This window comes from Mesitornis unicolor, unplaced genomic scaffold (assembly GCF_000695765.1).
Source record: "Mesitornis unicolor isolate BGI_N332 unplaced genomic scaffold, ASM69576v1 scaffold17197, whole genome shotgun sequence".
NCBI lineage: Eukaryota > Metazoa > Chordata > Aves > Mesitornithiformes > Mesitornithidae > Mesitornis > Mesitornis unicolor.
Genome location: NW_010198687.1, coordinates 6,406 through 22,792, shown reverse-complemented (window position 1 = coordinate 22,792; position 16,387 = coordinate 6,406). Strand labels below are relative to the sequence as shown.

Sequence of the window (16,387 nt, the reverse complement as noted above, 5' to 3'; positions counted from 1 at the left end):
ATACTTTGCATTGGTTTGAAACACTAGTTGCCAGCTACTATAATTACACGTTCTGTACACTGTACTACAAAAGTCTTTCATCTTTTAGAAGCTTTGGGGTTTTTGCTTTTCTTCTCTCTAGGTGGCAAGTAAGTATTTAATCTGAGTAAATTAAAACTCTGGAAGTCAGAAATAATTTCACAATCAGTCTTTGCTACCATTCTCTCGCATTCCTTCCCCCATGTAGTGCAGCAGCACTTTCTACTTATGGCCAAAAATCCCTTAAGTTAAACGAAGTTTAGACTGCAGATACTTAGAAGTTTAGCGTATAAATTCACATTCTTTTAAAAATCATTTCACTAATCTCCCATGTTTACATTTACACCAAAGAGAAAGCTGAAAAGCCTCACTTCATCATCTCCACTGAAGACTGAAATAGAGTTCAGATAAAAACTCTTGGCCAACAGTAGGTATCAAGTCTTAGCGCTACAAAGCCAGATGGTTCCAATGCAGAAGTCAAATTTTTCTGTGGTCTCCACAACAGTTTCAGATACAAATAGCTAATTCCTAGTGGCAGTGGTAAAGGCATTATCAGTACACCATGAACACCACAAATGGAGGCAATTTCCAAGCATCAAAGAACAAAAAACAGACAAAAAACACTCAGAAAAAACATCAGTAAAACATTCTGAGTAGAGCAGAAATCCCTATTCTCCTCTTCATTCATCTCACACCTTTTCAACTTTGGTGGGGTCATATGTATCTGAAAAAAAACCCAAGAAAACACTATTAATAATGTATTGTGAAATCTATTCAATGCTGCTAGCTGTGGAAATGAGACATCTTTTCTCTAGTTTTTATTAAAAATAAACAAGCTAATACTGGAATTAGAGCCTTAAAGATACATATTACATTCCTGACCCAAATTCTGTATTTACACCAGAGTAATTTGGGAGCAACTTGGATCAAATGCATGGAGACAGAATTTGGGAAGCCTCAGGTACGTGGGAGCAAGTGCACTGAATGCCAAGTGATTACTTCTAGTTTTCAGATGCTTTCACAGAGAGAGAAAGGCGTAAGATCTGCCCCCCTTGTATTAAGCTAAGGACAAGTGAATGCTTTGAGCACCCTAGCAGGGTGTTTAAGGCTGGCTGAAGAAGTGATGATGCCATTCAGTCATCAGGGCCTTTTCATTTGATTGCAAACCCTTGGTTTCAAATTCATTCAGCAGAACAGAGGAAAGCACAGCTGCACTGCATCACTGTGCTTAGACTGTCTCACCTCTGCAAAACTGCAGCTCACGTTTTGAATGTTATTCACTGAAGCACTGGACTGGCTTACTAACATTGCTTTTCATTGGCAGCCTACCTCTAGTCAGTTCACAGGACAGACCACACTTTGGTTTTCTTTTCCTGAACCCCAAGGACACTCTTCCATCAGTTTTGTTGGGGTTTTTTTTGTTGGATTTATCCCAACGTTGGCCATGAAGCGAGCAGATACAAGCCTTTTCCTTCACCCTTGTGACTCCAGGATAGAATTGCAAGGAAATGGCTTTACCTTGTGAGATCTGCCTGCCCTGTGCCACTATGGGCACACCTGACTTACTTTAGGATATTTGGGATGCACAGTCATGGCATGGAGGAACCAGGGTTACCTACGGAGGAGCCAGTAGGCACACAGGGCCTGGACAAACTGGTGCTGCAGCTGTGCTACCGTGTGCTATTTGCTGGTCTTATGCAACTTGGGTATCTATGCTAACCTTAAACGTCCCTCCCGTAGGCTGTACTCCCACAGCATGCGCATTTAAACAGTTGAGCGTGAAAATAGTTGCCCACATAAATATCACACTTTGGAGTAAAAACGTTTCCCCTCAGGACTTTTATGTTGATGTGAGTGAATGTCTTCATTCAAACAAGCATAAAAATCCCCGCAGCAAGATTTTTACTCCTGTGTGCAAGTGTCCATCTGCAGCATCCAGACTCATATGAAGGGGGAACTGGCTAAGAGAGAACCTCTGGACTTGGCCCCAGTGGGCAGATTCCAGGTGCAGGATCCTTTATCACTTCTCTTGCTCATTCTCCTCAAATTGCTACACCAGCCAAGAAAGGAGTCTGTGCCAGCAACATCTATGTTTTCAGAACTGCTTATCACTATTCAGCCTCTTCTGGTATTTCCAAACTTCAAGAACCGCATCTGGAATATTGTGTCCAGTTCTGGGCCCCTCAGTTCAAGAAGGACAGGGAACTGCTGGAGAGAGTCCAGCGTAGGGCTACAAAGATGATCAAGGGAGTGGAGCATCTCCCTTATGAGGAGCAGCTGAGGGAGCTGGGTCTCTTTAGTTTGCAGAAGAGGAGACTGAGGGGAGACCTCATTCATGTTTATAAATATTTAAAGGGTGAGTGTCACGAGGATGGAGTCAGGCTCTTCTCGGTGACAAACAATGATAGGACAAGAGGTAATGGGCACAAGGTGGAACACAGGAGGTTCCACTTAAATTTGAGAAGAAACTTCTTCTCAGTGAGGGTGACAGAGCACTGGAACAGGCTGCCCAGAGAGGTTGTGGAGTCTCCTTCTCTGGAGACATTCAAAACCCGCCTGGACGCCTTCCTGTGCAACCTCATCTAGGTGTTCCTGCTCCAGCAGGGGGATTGGACTAGATGATCTTTTGAGGTCCCTTCCAATCCCTAACGTTCTGTGATTCTGTGATTCTGTGAACAGACACTAGATGAATGCAAAAAAATCAAAAGGAAAAAAGTTTTTGAGGGCTCCAGGATAATGCTGCATCTTTCTAAGCTTAATGCACCTGGAAGATGCCTCTAAAGCAGTAACATTTTCTCAGTTGTAAACATCTAAAATTAAATTGCATCTAACCTGCCAGAATGTACAAAAATTCTGAACTTTTCTGTGTGAGATTGACCTAAGAATAAAAATGGATTCACATTTCAGAAACTTGATTTTTCCAAGGCCAGACACATTCACTCTAATAGAACTTCCCAAAAAATTGCAGGTGTTCACCATTTTGGGGAGTGGCAGGGGGCAGAAAATCAGTCAATAAGACATGGAGCCTCTGCGTGGCTCAGTTTATTCCCTGAAAGCTTACCCACACCCTCAGCACCTAAACCAAGGACACAAAAGGGCCAAGCTGCCAGGCTATGTCACACTTCTGGGGGGACAAACATTGGAGCTCTAGCGCTGATACAGAAACGTTTATTCAAGATTTGGTTAAGCTCATTTGAAATGCTCTCTATGAGACAAAGCCAGATCAGCAGCCTCATGGAAGCAGTCTTCAAACAGCAAAGGAGAAAGGACATCCAGTGCATTTAGGAACATTTGGAGATACTCTTCCAATGGCAGTATTTACAGAGTGAGATCAGCTTGCTGTGCAGAGTTTTGGCAGAGCTCTTGCTGTGAGAGATTATGTTTGCCTGCCAAGCTGCGTTACACACGTGAGAGCCTGGTTCTGCTAAGGCCTCCAGCCTGGTCTGCAACTCTAAGACTAACATCACCCTACCTCACTCTCAATTGCCTTAGCAATATTTACTCTTTAAAAGCAACAGATACAATGGTTTTCCAGGACTAATTCTCATTCTGACTTTCAGTGGTACCAGTGAGCTAGTCTGGAAGTTGGAGTGAGAGTTAACAGAGGAAGACTCAGCATTAGGCCTTTCCACAAACTTTACTCTTCAGTCCCGCCCTGTTAAGGTAGGGTGAAGACCTTGCAGCCACCAGCAAATCAGGGTCTCTCTGGCTGGGAAGAAGCCAGCGGAGGAGATGCCTCCCTGCCCCATGAGAGTGTGCATTACCCTGTGACACTGGATGTGAGCAGCAGCAAGGGACATCTATGCTGTCCAGACATGGGGAGTTGCTACATCTGTGAGAAGACTGCTGCAATGGTAACACACTCTGGAATACAGGCTGGCATTGTCAGCAAGAGGGATAAATTTAGACCTAATTTACTGCAGAATAAGCCTCCAATAAAACACACACAATCTGTTTTGATACATCCCTGAAGTCATGTCACCACAACAGTTATTTTCCTCGTTCCAGCAGAAACCCCAAGGGAGGAAAGCATATGAAATGCATGCGGGGCATACTAGACCTGATGGGTACAAGAAAGCTTAATTAGCCTGCTCGGAAAATCTGGTCTAGAGAAATACAGTTTGGAGCAGAAAGAGACATAGAGCTGTAGGATACAGAAAAAGATGTGAAGGGAAAGGCTGCAAGACTGCAGGAGTCAATACTTAGAACTCATACAAATATTTATCTTCAGATGGAAATAAATAAATCTACTTTAAAGTATGCTCCATTTAACTCTGTACTGGAAAACTGTGAAGAGATTTGTATTGATGAGGTTTACTGAATAACCTGTGCAGATTTCAAGGTAGTGTGTCAGCTGTTACAGAGAGAATGGAAAAAGCAAGGAGGGGATTAATACTAATTTAACAACACTCACACCATACGTTTGCTTACTCCAATTAATTTAATGGACTAGACAGCTGGCCTGGGAGATTTATCCCTTTACACAGATCTATGGCAACAACTGATTTTCAGTTGTTTGACACAATGCCGTATGAAAACTGTTTTGGAGAGAGAACAGCTCATGCTAATGTGCAGATGCATATGGACTACACAAGTTTATACACTTCTGAGAGATGAGGAACACCAAAAAAAAAACGTGTTCACTGAAAAAGTCAGCTTTCCATTTGACCTTGGGATAACTGTTATTCTCAACATCTGATCTGGAAATTATTCATAAGAGAGAGAGAGAATTTTCCAGGCCCTTAACGCAGCCATTTCCCAGAGGCTTCACAGAAGAACATCAGATTTTTATTTTTAGTTTCTTCTGAACTCTGATATAGTATGTGTCTACTTAAGTATTAGAGAGGGGAAAAAATGGGTATTCAAGGAGAGGCTATGATTAAATCACCACATGTTCCCAAACACTGGCACTAGAGTGACTATCGCTGAACTCTGCTGTTTGAAGCTGGCCATTCCCTGAAACAATTAGACAGAGATAAGACCTCAGGGAGCACTCCAGTCTCTGTGAATGAGTTTCAGTACTGCAAGTGAGTTTTACAGTAACTTCCTAAAATGGGATCAGAGAACACTCATCTTCTTCCACAAGGAGAGCAAAGAGGGTAGCAACCAGATGGGGGTAGCACCACCTACACCCTGTTACTATTTGAGCAGCATTACGTGGGCATGAGCAAAGCGATCATCCCCATTACATAAGGAAACAGCACACACTTGGTTTTTCTATAATAGGGTCTTACCAAAAGAAAAATCTCTGTCCATCTTCTTCTTGTCCATTCCACCTAAATATCCATTTTCACTGAGAGAGATGACACGCTTGGACACAGCCCCTGAGCTTGCCAATTTGCTTCCTTTCTCCTCTTGTACCCTCGACAGCTTCTCCTCATCCACCTCCTCTCCCGAATCTGCACTCTTAATGCTCAGACGTCTCATCCGGGACACAGAATCCACCTCTTTCATTCGCACTAAGCGATCCATGGCAGTCCGGCTCGGTGGAGAAGTAAGCTTGCCTTGGAGTGTCTCTATCACTTTTGAGGTGCTTCTCACTCTTTTTTCTGAATGCTGATACACAGCTGACTTGCAGACCAAGTTTCGGTCCTCACCTTGGCTGGGACTCGCAGGTTGTTCAGGAACTTGCTCCGTTACCAGTGTTTTAGCACTGGTTTCCTGGTGAGTGGTCTGGCATTCATCAGGGTATAAAGATCGGCCTCCTGCTCCGACGAAGAGAGCACTCTCTGTCCAGCCACACTTCCGTCTGCTTTCAAAGGAACTCTCTTTTTTTCCTTCTTTGTCACTTACTGTGCTCGCCACCGATGGCTCAAAGTCCTGGGCACTGTTTGCAGGGCTGGTGCCTGGCTGGGACCCAATGTGGTCATCTGGAAGGAGAGACTCCACTGCTATATCTATACCTAAAATTCTTGCAGCTCTTGCCTGCAATGACTCATTCACAGGGATTTCCACTGCATTTGCATCTGAAGAGTGATCAGAATTGTTAGCACCAGGTTCTGGGCCTACATCAAGTCCCACTGACCTCAAATCCGGCTCAGAGCACCCTTGGTTCCTCTTTGTTAGCGACAAGCGGGCTACTGAGCCCCTCTCTAATACCGTATCATTTGTAGGAGTTGCCCCTTTGCTCAGTTTAACAAACTCTAGGTAATTTTGGTCTTCGCTCATCTCCTGCAAGACAGGGTTATTGAAAGGATTGCTCTCACACAAACTGCTTGGGCTACTGGACAAAACTCTCTGGAGAGGACCCACACAAACTGGCTGCCTGCTCGTTCTGCTCTTGGCTTCCCCCGTCCTCATTTCTGTTATCAGACTTCCATCTGCTGGCCCGACTCCTTCACTGCTCCCTGCTGGCTGCCAGGAGCCTTGAAAGCCAACACTGCCATGCTTCGTCCCCACACTCCAGCTTTCAGACTTACTTTTAACTCTTCCCGACTTAAATATAGGCACCTCTGGCACAATCGTTTCTGATTTCCCACCATGTTTTGGCTCCTGGTTTGACTTCTCATTTCTGGACGCTCTCCTCTGCGCAAAGGCACCTGCCTGCAGAGAAGCCGCAGCACTTTCCAAATCCTCGTCACTGCTGGTGCTCTCCTCCTGCTCTTGCAGCTCCTTGTTAAAACTTTCCAGCTCACTTATTGCGTCCCAGGGACGGCGACTTACAGGCTTCAACAGGAACTGCCCAAATAGCTCTTTACTGTTGCAGGGAGCGCCTGCTTCCCCCTTAACTACATCTCCCTTGGAAAGAAGGCCAGTTTCCCGCTCCTGGGCAGGCACGGGCTGGCTCTGGTGGGCTTTTGGGGAGGGGGGCTGAAGGACCGAGGTGGCAGTCCTGGAAAACGCACTGTTGCTAGACTGGCTGAGGTACATCTGACCCTTCATGCCATATGTGCTCTGTCTGCAGCTTCTCTCTTCAGAAGGCAACCCAGCCTGTTTTGACCCTGTTGTGGGTGCTGTGCATCCTAGGAGCTTTGGAGACAGCAGCTTGTTACTACTGGGCTGCCCAGGCTTTGTACCATGGAAAAATTGTGGGCTTTTAGGTTCTTCAGAGAAACTGGTCTGTGTCTGCTGGTCTTTGTACTGATCACCTGGCCAGGAGCCAGAGTATTTGAGCTCTTTGTGTTTTGCAGGCTGAATAAATCTGAGGTCATTCATTTGTTTGAACTCTTCTGGTCTCCACAACTCTTGTTTTTGTAACTCATTTTTATTGGTCATGCTTCCTGTAAGCGCTTGTAGCTCCAAGTCTGTTGAAGACATACTTAAGAGACTTTGTTCTTGCAAAGCCCCATTGTTATCAAACCCATTCTTATCAGGGCTCTGGGTTATGTTGTTGTTCCTATCTGTATCTGGCAGATTGGATTCTGATTTAACTGGGATAGAAACCAAACAAAATATAGTTTCATTCATTTTTTTCTTTGAACTCTTTTTGCTCTGCATCCCGGTTCCAGGTTCAAACTTTTTCACTTTTGTAACAGTCTCACAGGTGCTGTCCATATGTGAATTTCTTACAGAAAGTTTGCCTTTCATGTACTCTGCGCTGGCTTTGTTACGGGGGCTGTGATGAGTTGTGCTACAACTATCTCTTTGGTCCGGCAAGGCACAGTTTTCCTGATCTCGGATGGATGGTGCCAACCATCTGTTGCTATGGGTGGAGCTGTCTGAAGCTCTTTCTCCCTTTGCAGAATTGGACAAATCTGATGCATCCAAAAAGGCACTGTTGTACTGTACTTCAAGATCTCTCTCTTGCAAAGCACCAGAGCTGGGACTACATGCATTTTCAGTGTATTTAGTGTTGTCCTGTAGACCTTCTGGTGATGCAATTTTAATATGTCGTATCCGAGGATCATCAAAGGGGATATACTGAACAGAACGCAGGTAGTCAGCGGGGCGCCTCGCGTGGCTTTGCTTCCTGTGAGGAAGATGGCTGTCTTTGCAAGGGGCATGCCCTGCTTCAGAAGTATTCGCGGGTGGTCGTTGGCAGGGGACAACCCGCTCCGCAGGACCGTGCTGATCGCTGCTGGCATACGTGTCATTGTTAGGCACTTCACTGAGGGGATGCGGGGTCACACTGTGGTGAGGTGGGGATTTGTAAGATGGAGGAGGTACATAGACTGGGGGTTCCAAACCAGAGTCTTGAATGCAGGCCTCTTGCCTTGGCTCATTAACTTTGGCTATGTAGGGGACAGGTTCATCTTTCTGGTAGCAGTCCTGGAAACCTGCCGTTTCCACCAGTGCCCTCGTCTGCCACTGCAGGTCGTAGGACGGAGGCTTGAGAGGTCTCCCATACTTGGGTTTCACCAGGGGAAGGAAATGGCCTCCTGTTTCGTGGGGCTTGGCTGGCTCCACACTCAGTCTGTTTGTGGGATAGGAGGAGGTTTTAGTTGCGCTGAGTGAGTGGTTACTGTTGGTCAGTGAGGGCATTTCCACGCACCTCATACTCTCTGGGGAAAGGACCCTCGGCAAGGACTGCGATTTCCCCTTGTGGGCACTCAGCACGTTGTCTCCCAGAGTGAGTGAATACAGCTCTTGCAGCAGCTTCTCCCTGTCACCCTCGGACATTTGCCTCCCTACCTTTTTCGTCTGGTTCCAGCTTTCCATTCCCAGACTCTGCCATTTGCAGTTGCTGGGCACTTCACAGCTCTCCTGCAGGCCGCTTCTTCGGACGTACCCTGTGCCCATCCCCACCTTCAGCTGACTCTCCTTGGGGTGCCGGGGTGCCCCTGGGGCTGCAGCCGGGCCTTTCATTTCCACGCTGCCTCTCTGGGAATAGCCCAGGAGCACACTGAAGTCCTGTCCGCGTCTCCTCCAATAGGCGAGATCTTTGTCAGGCTTGGGCTGGGAAGACCATGCTAATTGGGGCCTGTCATAAACCCTGAAAAAGAAACGCAGTGTCACAGACAGTTTGCACAGATGCCCTTTCTTTCCCTTATGGGTAAGGCCATTAAGAGGTCAAATGGTGAGTTATGCCAACGAGGTTTGTGTAATCTATTTGCAACCAGATGACTTTATGATTTTAATGAGAGGATTTAAAAGTCAGTCATTAACATGAGTAAAGGAAGGGAGCGATGCTCTGCTGGCACATTGTTAGCTATGCAAAGCTGTTAGAAAGAGAAACAAATGCACACAGTTATGTGTTGTGCAAACATGCACAGCCCTCCTCAATGGACACCAGAAAACAAGAAATTATTGTGTTGAACTTATTTCTGCATTCTGCTACATCAAAATCTACAGATGTCAAGGGGACTGCTGTGGTATGCGAGTTTAATAGGAATCCAAAGTTGAAAAGCAGAGGTAGGGAGAACAGGTAGGGGGCTATTTCATAAGATACATTCTGTAAGAAGCATGATTTGCATCCATGAAATGAAACATGTCATTTCCAGTGTTGATTCTTGTTCATCTTTCAAAGGGAACGAATTTCTTCCAAGTGCTTTGGATGAAATGATACATGCCACAACAATGGCGATATATCAGCATAGTTTTGAATAAGATGGAACTAATATTTAAAATCTAAAACACCTCAAAAGAACTATAACACTGTTAAATAAAAGATGGATTAACTCCAACAATCTGTTACTGAAATATGAAAGACATTAGAATTCTATTGGAGATTAGAAATTCAGAACACAGATTTACATTAACAGAATAAGTTCTTTGTGTGTTCTGAACAGACTGTAAACTATTTAATATATTACTGCTGAACAAAATTGGTACCTTTCTATATAAATAATTGATCTTGTACTTGAACTGTGTTCTGCTATTCTTGCACCTAAGGTGTCCAACAATGTAATTGCCTTTACGCTATGTAGCTGCCACCAGCATAAGACTGGAAAGAAAAATCAAAAGTGACAGAAATAGGACAAGTATGTAGATAGAACCCAAGGATTTCTTTCTCTTCCTTCCACCCCAAAGTATATAAACAGTGTCATCTGGCTTTTTTTACTAAAAACAATGATCTATTCAAATAGTAGTTTGTGAAAACATAATACAGTTCAAAATTCAGAATGAAAACTAAGCAATCCAGACCCACAGCAATTTTCTTGTATGTATATTAACTTCATCCTATGACTATAAAAGTTTAAAAACAAAGTGGGATAAGGAGCATCTTGTTCATATTAATTCAACTGGAATAAGACTTAACATCTGAACAAAATGTTCTGTCTCTGAAGTGCAAAGTACAGCCCGATTGCTGAAGGAACTGACATCTTCATCAATCGGAGAGATATAACAGGACACCTCCTCTATGGCAAAGTTGACTGCGGTAACCACGAACATTTCCATGCCTCTCTGAATGTGGAAAATGCAGCTGAACAAATGCTGCCTTCTCCTAAGATCATCCAATCTACTTTCAGCTCATCCCCATGCTGCTATGGCACCATTTGTACCTGCGTTTGCAAAACAAGGTGTGAAACAGAGTCTAGCAATAGTGAGGAGGGAATGAACAGACATCTCTTTCTGCTCTGCCAAAATACCTGGTTTGATTTTATCCATCATCATAAAAGGGTCTACAGAAATTGCAGGAAGTAGAGAGTCATCGATTCCGAGATCAGCAGAGACCATTACGATTATTTAGTTTGACATCTTGCTCAACGCAGGCCATCAGACTTGCCTGAAATGATTCCTGCTTCAGTGATAGCACGTCTTTCAGAAAAGCATCTAAAAATCTTGATCTTTAAATTTCCAGAGATGCTGTTGCAAAGCTTAATTCACCATTTAAAAAACCACAAAGTAAATCCAAATTTTTATCAACTAAAAACATAAAGACATTGGGGGAAGGAGGTACGGTAGACCTCCCGAGTACTGAGATTTGCAATAATTGCAACTAACAGCAGAGGAATGGAATGGGTTGGCTGTTTGAAAGATGTAATAGGAAATCAGGAGTAGGGAAGGAAGCATTAGTCAACTCTTTCCTAGGAAAACACTAAAACAAGAGGAATTTTGGTCAGTTTGCCTTTTTAAAAACACCCCTGGATGGTGAGTGCCAGCCATGCTGCAGTCTGTGTGTCCATGACGTTATCAATGAAGAGACCGCAAGTCCCTCTCTTAGCCACAGCTCGTCCCAACTGTGCCACCGCACAATTCTGTCTCACTCCATGATGCGCTGGCACTGATGCACAAAGAAACTCACACCCGGACACAGCGGCCTGCAAGTGTCTCACAGCTGGGACGGCTGCCAAGCATAGAGTGCTCCCATGGAACCAACCAGGAAGATTTGAGTGCCAGGGACAGAGTGGTCCCATGGCACTAAGGAGGTAGATTTTAACATTGTGAGCTCTTTTCTAACAGGCCAGATTCTAACAAGTATCACATTTGCTGCCATAAAGTGCTTTATATTATTTTTATACAGAATCAATTCAATTAAAAATGTTTTAAAACCCCAAACTATTCTTTCTATTAATTTTAGGGCTTTGCAAGAAACGAGGCCATCAGTTCGCCCTGCACTGGCCGCATGACCGCATTTCACTGTGCTGCTGGTCTCAGAGCAATGGGTTAAAGCTGCCCAGGTCCCTCAGGTGATGCTGTACCAGCAGGACCTTGTGTGACCCACATCACGAGGCCACACGTAAAGGAGTGTGGCACAGGCTTCCAAGTCAAAACCCTGCAGAATGAAGCCACTGCAGGGCTTTCTAGGGAGTTTTTGTCCTTACTTCTGGCTGCCAGCGTGTAGGCAGTAGGTGTGAGGCACCCAGAAGCTCAGGTGCATGAGCTGCAGGCACGGGTACAGACTTTGTGCCCAATGAGGAGGCTCTGTTAAGAAATTCTGTGGATTTGTCAGCAAGGGGGAAAAATATTCAAAGGGCTGTTCTGGGAACTGGCAGCTTCTGCTCTATTCTAGGATCCTATCCTCACATACACTCTTCCGAGCCCTAATGCAGGGAAACACCAATACACTCTTCTCATTTTTCCAGCAGGTGACCTCATTAATGATGCTATCTATTTATCTCTAAATTTGCTAGCTACCAACATAGTTCCTCCCACACAAACAGCTAAGTAAAGTGCCTCTTCTCTTCCGCTTCTGTGAACCCTCACCTCCCTACTCACAGAGTCAGCTTCTTCACCTCACCTCCCAAACCTTTAATGTGCAGCCTCCTAAAGCTCAGTTAAGCAAGGCCAGCCAGGACAGCCCTCCCACCATCTATGCTTTGCCTGAAGAATGAGTTGGAGCAAACCATCACTTCCCTGCTCTGCTGGGGCATCACTCCCCCTTTGCAAGCAGCAGCAGCGGTGGTGTGATGTGCCCACACACAGTTGCTAGGAAGCCTCTCTCCTCCTGCTCGGCAACATTTGATCGGCAGAACAATCCCAATAAGTGGAGAGAACGGCATCATCCCCTGCCGTCATGAAGAACTGCAAGCCCTGCAAACCTGTCTGTGAAGGCAGCAATGAGGTGGGCAACACTGCTCACCTCTGTGGTGGTTGGAGGGTGATCAGTTCTTCTACATCAGTGGTCTGAGCATGAGAGTGGTATACACAACTCCTCATCCGAGGAGCCTGAGTCATGTTCCAAATTGCCATGGAGCTGGTCATGGTCTGAGAAGGCATTTGGGACACACACTGCCTCTTCTGTCCTCCTGCCACTGTGCTGCACTAGGAAGGCAGCTTCAGGAGGTGGCTGCAGAAAGCCTGCAATGCCCAAAGAACAGTGACTTCACGCTAGACCTTGCAGGGTGGTTGTCCCCAGTTTGGGCTCAGATGGTCCCCAAGTCGCTGCAGTGTGCAGTTCTGTCCTGGAATGAAAACCAGGAACCTATTTCCTGCAACAGTCCAGAAACCAGACAGCAGGATCAAAGTTCACTATGGCCTGCCCCTAACAGGCCCAAACACACCAAAGCGGGCCCTTACAAAACTCTTCCATTTTAAATCAGCTTACATTTGCATGGTAGCCTCGTGCCTCAGATGCTTCTCCAGGGCAGGAGAGTGGGTCTGGAGGGGAATTTGTCACCCCGGAGCTCAGCAACTGGCACATGGGTGCTCCAGCACTGAAACTGCAGCAGCTTTCCTGCATCTGTCCCAGGGACCTCACTCCTCCCTTCCTGCACCGGCAGGACAGCAGCAGTGCCATGCTCTGCACCAGAGGCACTCTGAACAGCCAGGGGTGGCAAGAAAGGGATGGCTGAGACAAAGGCTGTCCCTTGTTCATAGCTGCTAATGTCTTGTAAGAGTTCCCAACAGGCTCACTGGGAACCAGAGTTTGCTGTAACAATAAGAAAAGATTTCTATTTTTATGAAAGTCTGACAAAGCCATTTCCAGGCCTGTGTTCCCAATTTTATAGGGAAAAGCCACTTTTTAAAAGCAGGATATAACATTTAACTATGCTGCAGCCTGACAGATTCCACCCCTTGCATTTTCAGATGTTAGAAAGAGACATTTAAACTGTCAGAGAGCATTATTTTGTATTTAGCTGATGCCAGCAGTTCCAGATGCCTCTGCCATGTTTGAGACGTGGGGCAGACATGAGCCCTGTAGACACCCCTGGAGAGGCGGGAGGCGTGGAGGCAGGAGCCTTCCCATGTCACCATGCACCCATGCAGGCTCTGCCTCACAGGGCATGGGAGCAGCAGCGCTGCGGTTGCTTCCAGCCTTGCATGGCCATACCTTTTCCACACCAGTTTTCCTTCATGGTGTAAACTCTGCTCCAAGGCCAAGCATCACCTTCCTTGACACCGCTGTACACTCTCTTCCCCTGCTTCAAAACCTTTTTCCCTTTCACTCTTTTTCACTATCTTTTCTCACATCACTGTTGTCCAGTTCACTTCACCCGAAACACACCATGAAGGATCCTTCTTATTACCCTTAAACCTGTGTCCTCTCCTTCCTTCTCCAGAAGGGATGGTTCCACCTGGGAACCTTCATGGCGGCTGGGACTTGCTGCCCTAGGACTGCTTTGCAGCACTCACATCTCTTCCTGCCCCTTATCCTCTCTGGCAGCCAGGAGCCATTTCTGGAAAGAGCAGGCGAGCCCAGCAGTCAGGGGACACGTGCATGTGCCATGTGTTACCGAAGGTCTTCGTAAGAGGACAAGCTCCGAAGGCGGCAGCATTTTGCCCTGCTTTCAGTTTCAAGCCCATTTGGGGGGAGGAAGGGGATTTTCCTCGTAAACCATCGTCACACTCGGGCTGGCTTCCAGTCCTGCTGTCGCCCCTTTCCTTTGTCCCTCTGCAGCACTCAAATAACCGCAGAACAATGGCTGAGCGCGGTGTGTACACACAGCTCTTCCTGCCCCAGCCCCAGTGCACGTACGCCCTGGTAAGCAAGCCATGCTTATACGAGTACGTTTTATGGAGTGACGACAAGAACTTCCACTGGCTTTGAGCTGGTTTAAAAGGAAACACACAGGCACCCTCTCATGTTTACTCCATGAGGGTGGCCTTAAAAAACCAAGCAAGTCCTCAGTGCATGCAGAAACTTCCACTGAGAGCTGCACATGGCTGAATCTACAGCAAAACCCAGGGCGTGCATGTAGCAGAAGAAGCTGCGTTCAGTTTTTTAAAACTGAAGAAAAGGAAGAGCTTCTGTTCCTTTTTTTACTATACTTGGACTGAGTTTTCCTAAGCCCATCAGAAAGACCTTTCCCATAAAATTTTCCCACGCTCGGCCACTTCCAATCACCCAAATATTCTCAAAGGCCTCACTCTAGCAGAAGGTGAATGGATGTGCCACTGCTTCGTGTGGACCTGCAGTGCACTGGCAATGGTCACTAGTATGGGAGCAGGAAAGGGTCAGAGGAAGATGGTGTCAAGGGTTAGGATCATGTTAGTTACCTGTCAAGACCAAAAAGAAAGAGAAAGCAAAGCCATGGCATGGTGCTGAAACTTACCCCCCTTCTGAAGTATGAAAAGTGGACAAACCCTGAAGGTCATGGTGGTAACCAGGACCTGCTTGCCTCCCTTGGCTCCCATGGCTGCTTTCCGTGCTGCTTGAGTTGGTTTTCACCAGAGGTTTCCTGCCGTAAGCCCCAGCTCTCGATTCTGCCTCAAACCCGTTCAGTGTTCTCTGAGCCGATCTGTTCCCCACGATTTCACGCCGGTATCCATCATACTTGTTCTCGTATGAAACAGGGGGATTTTTTGACAATTTGTATCCATGAGAAATCAGGAGGTCCTCGACACTGAACATATTGTGCTGGTTTCACTCAAAGCTGTGCCATCAGAAAGCTCTCTCCAGCAGGACCCATCACTGGAAAACAAAACCAAAGTAAACAGAAGGCTGCTTTAAACAAGGAAAGATAACTTTGATCAGGCTGCTGAAGCTAAAAGTCTCATCCCCTGGCCTCAGTCTTCCACCCTTACAATGAAAAAGATGGAAGTGCATGCAGATGCTGATGAATCATGTGCTGACCCTCCCCAGACAATGCACCTCCACGGACGCACCCAAGCTGCAGATGCCGCACTGCTGCTGACTCAGTCTGTTTCACTGAAGAATTCACTGGTGATTGCAGCTTTCAGATCTCACTAAGTGATCTCAAAAAAAATCTTTGCACCAAAGATAAGCCTGCAATTTGAATCAGGCATTTCCTTAAAAAACAGTTCTTCAATCATGGAGAGGTGTGCTCTGCGTTACATTTTAAGTTGCTGCAGAAGGAGGGGGCGGATTGCAGGGCAATATGCCTCTCCCTACAGCTCTGCATATTCCAATTAAGAAAAAACGTTCACATGAACAAGGACAAAATATGCATGAGAACAAAAATGAATTATGCAGCCACATGAGAAGCCCAAGTAATATCCCAGCTGAACAGTACTTTCTACAGATGACTTTCTTTTTGGCCTGTGTTGGCCTGCTGGAAATTGGTAATCCTCAACTAGAATAATACAAAACCTAAGATTTCAAGTACAGCCTATTTTTAAAGCACACTTCCACTGCGTAAAATGACTGGGAACAACCCAAGATGGTTGTGTCTGTTGTGTCTCAAGGATTTCCAAGACACTGGACAGTCAAGATTTTCTTTCCAACTGACAGCCCTCAATTCTGCACTGACTACAGCAAAGATTCAGCAAACTGAATTAGTAGGCCAGAAACAGTCTCTATTGCGTATACCACTCTCACAGCTTACTATGGCAATTACAGAATACCCATTCTTCCAGAATTTTAAAATGAGTGGCAGGTAGTGATCTATTCTGTAGGTTACACACAACCATGGACCTATTCTGGTACATTTCTCCTTGCTTGAACTGTGTTACCAGAAGAAAGAAAGAAAAAAAAAGGTGGATAAAGAAGAAGTGAAACACACAGAATTAGAATCATTATGTAAAACATAAAACACTTGAGATTATTTTCCCGACATGAAGAGTTAATTTAACATGCCTGGTGAGTACTGTGTGTCCTTAGTAGTAGCAGGTCTATGTAACGGAGACAAGTCCAGCATTGGCAGCT

General features: G+C 45.7%; 1 protein-coding gene across 1 annotated transcript; it reads right to left on the bottom strand.

Moving 5' to 3' along the window:
• Positions 1-332: 332 nt before the first annotated feature.
• Positions 333-15,133, bottom strand: KIAA1462 (KIAA1462 ortholog). Its single transcript, XM_010189226.1, has 3 exons — positions 14,835-15,133; positions 5,253-8,890; positions 333-742 (listed from the first exon to the last, which is right to left on the bottom strand). Exons 1-3 carry the CDS (start codon positions 15,131-15,133, stop codon positions 708-710), a joined length of 3,972 nt encoding a protein of 1,323 aa, XP_010187528.1. The 3' UTR covers positions 333-707.
• Positions 15,134-16,387: the final 1,254 nt, after the last annotated feature.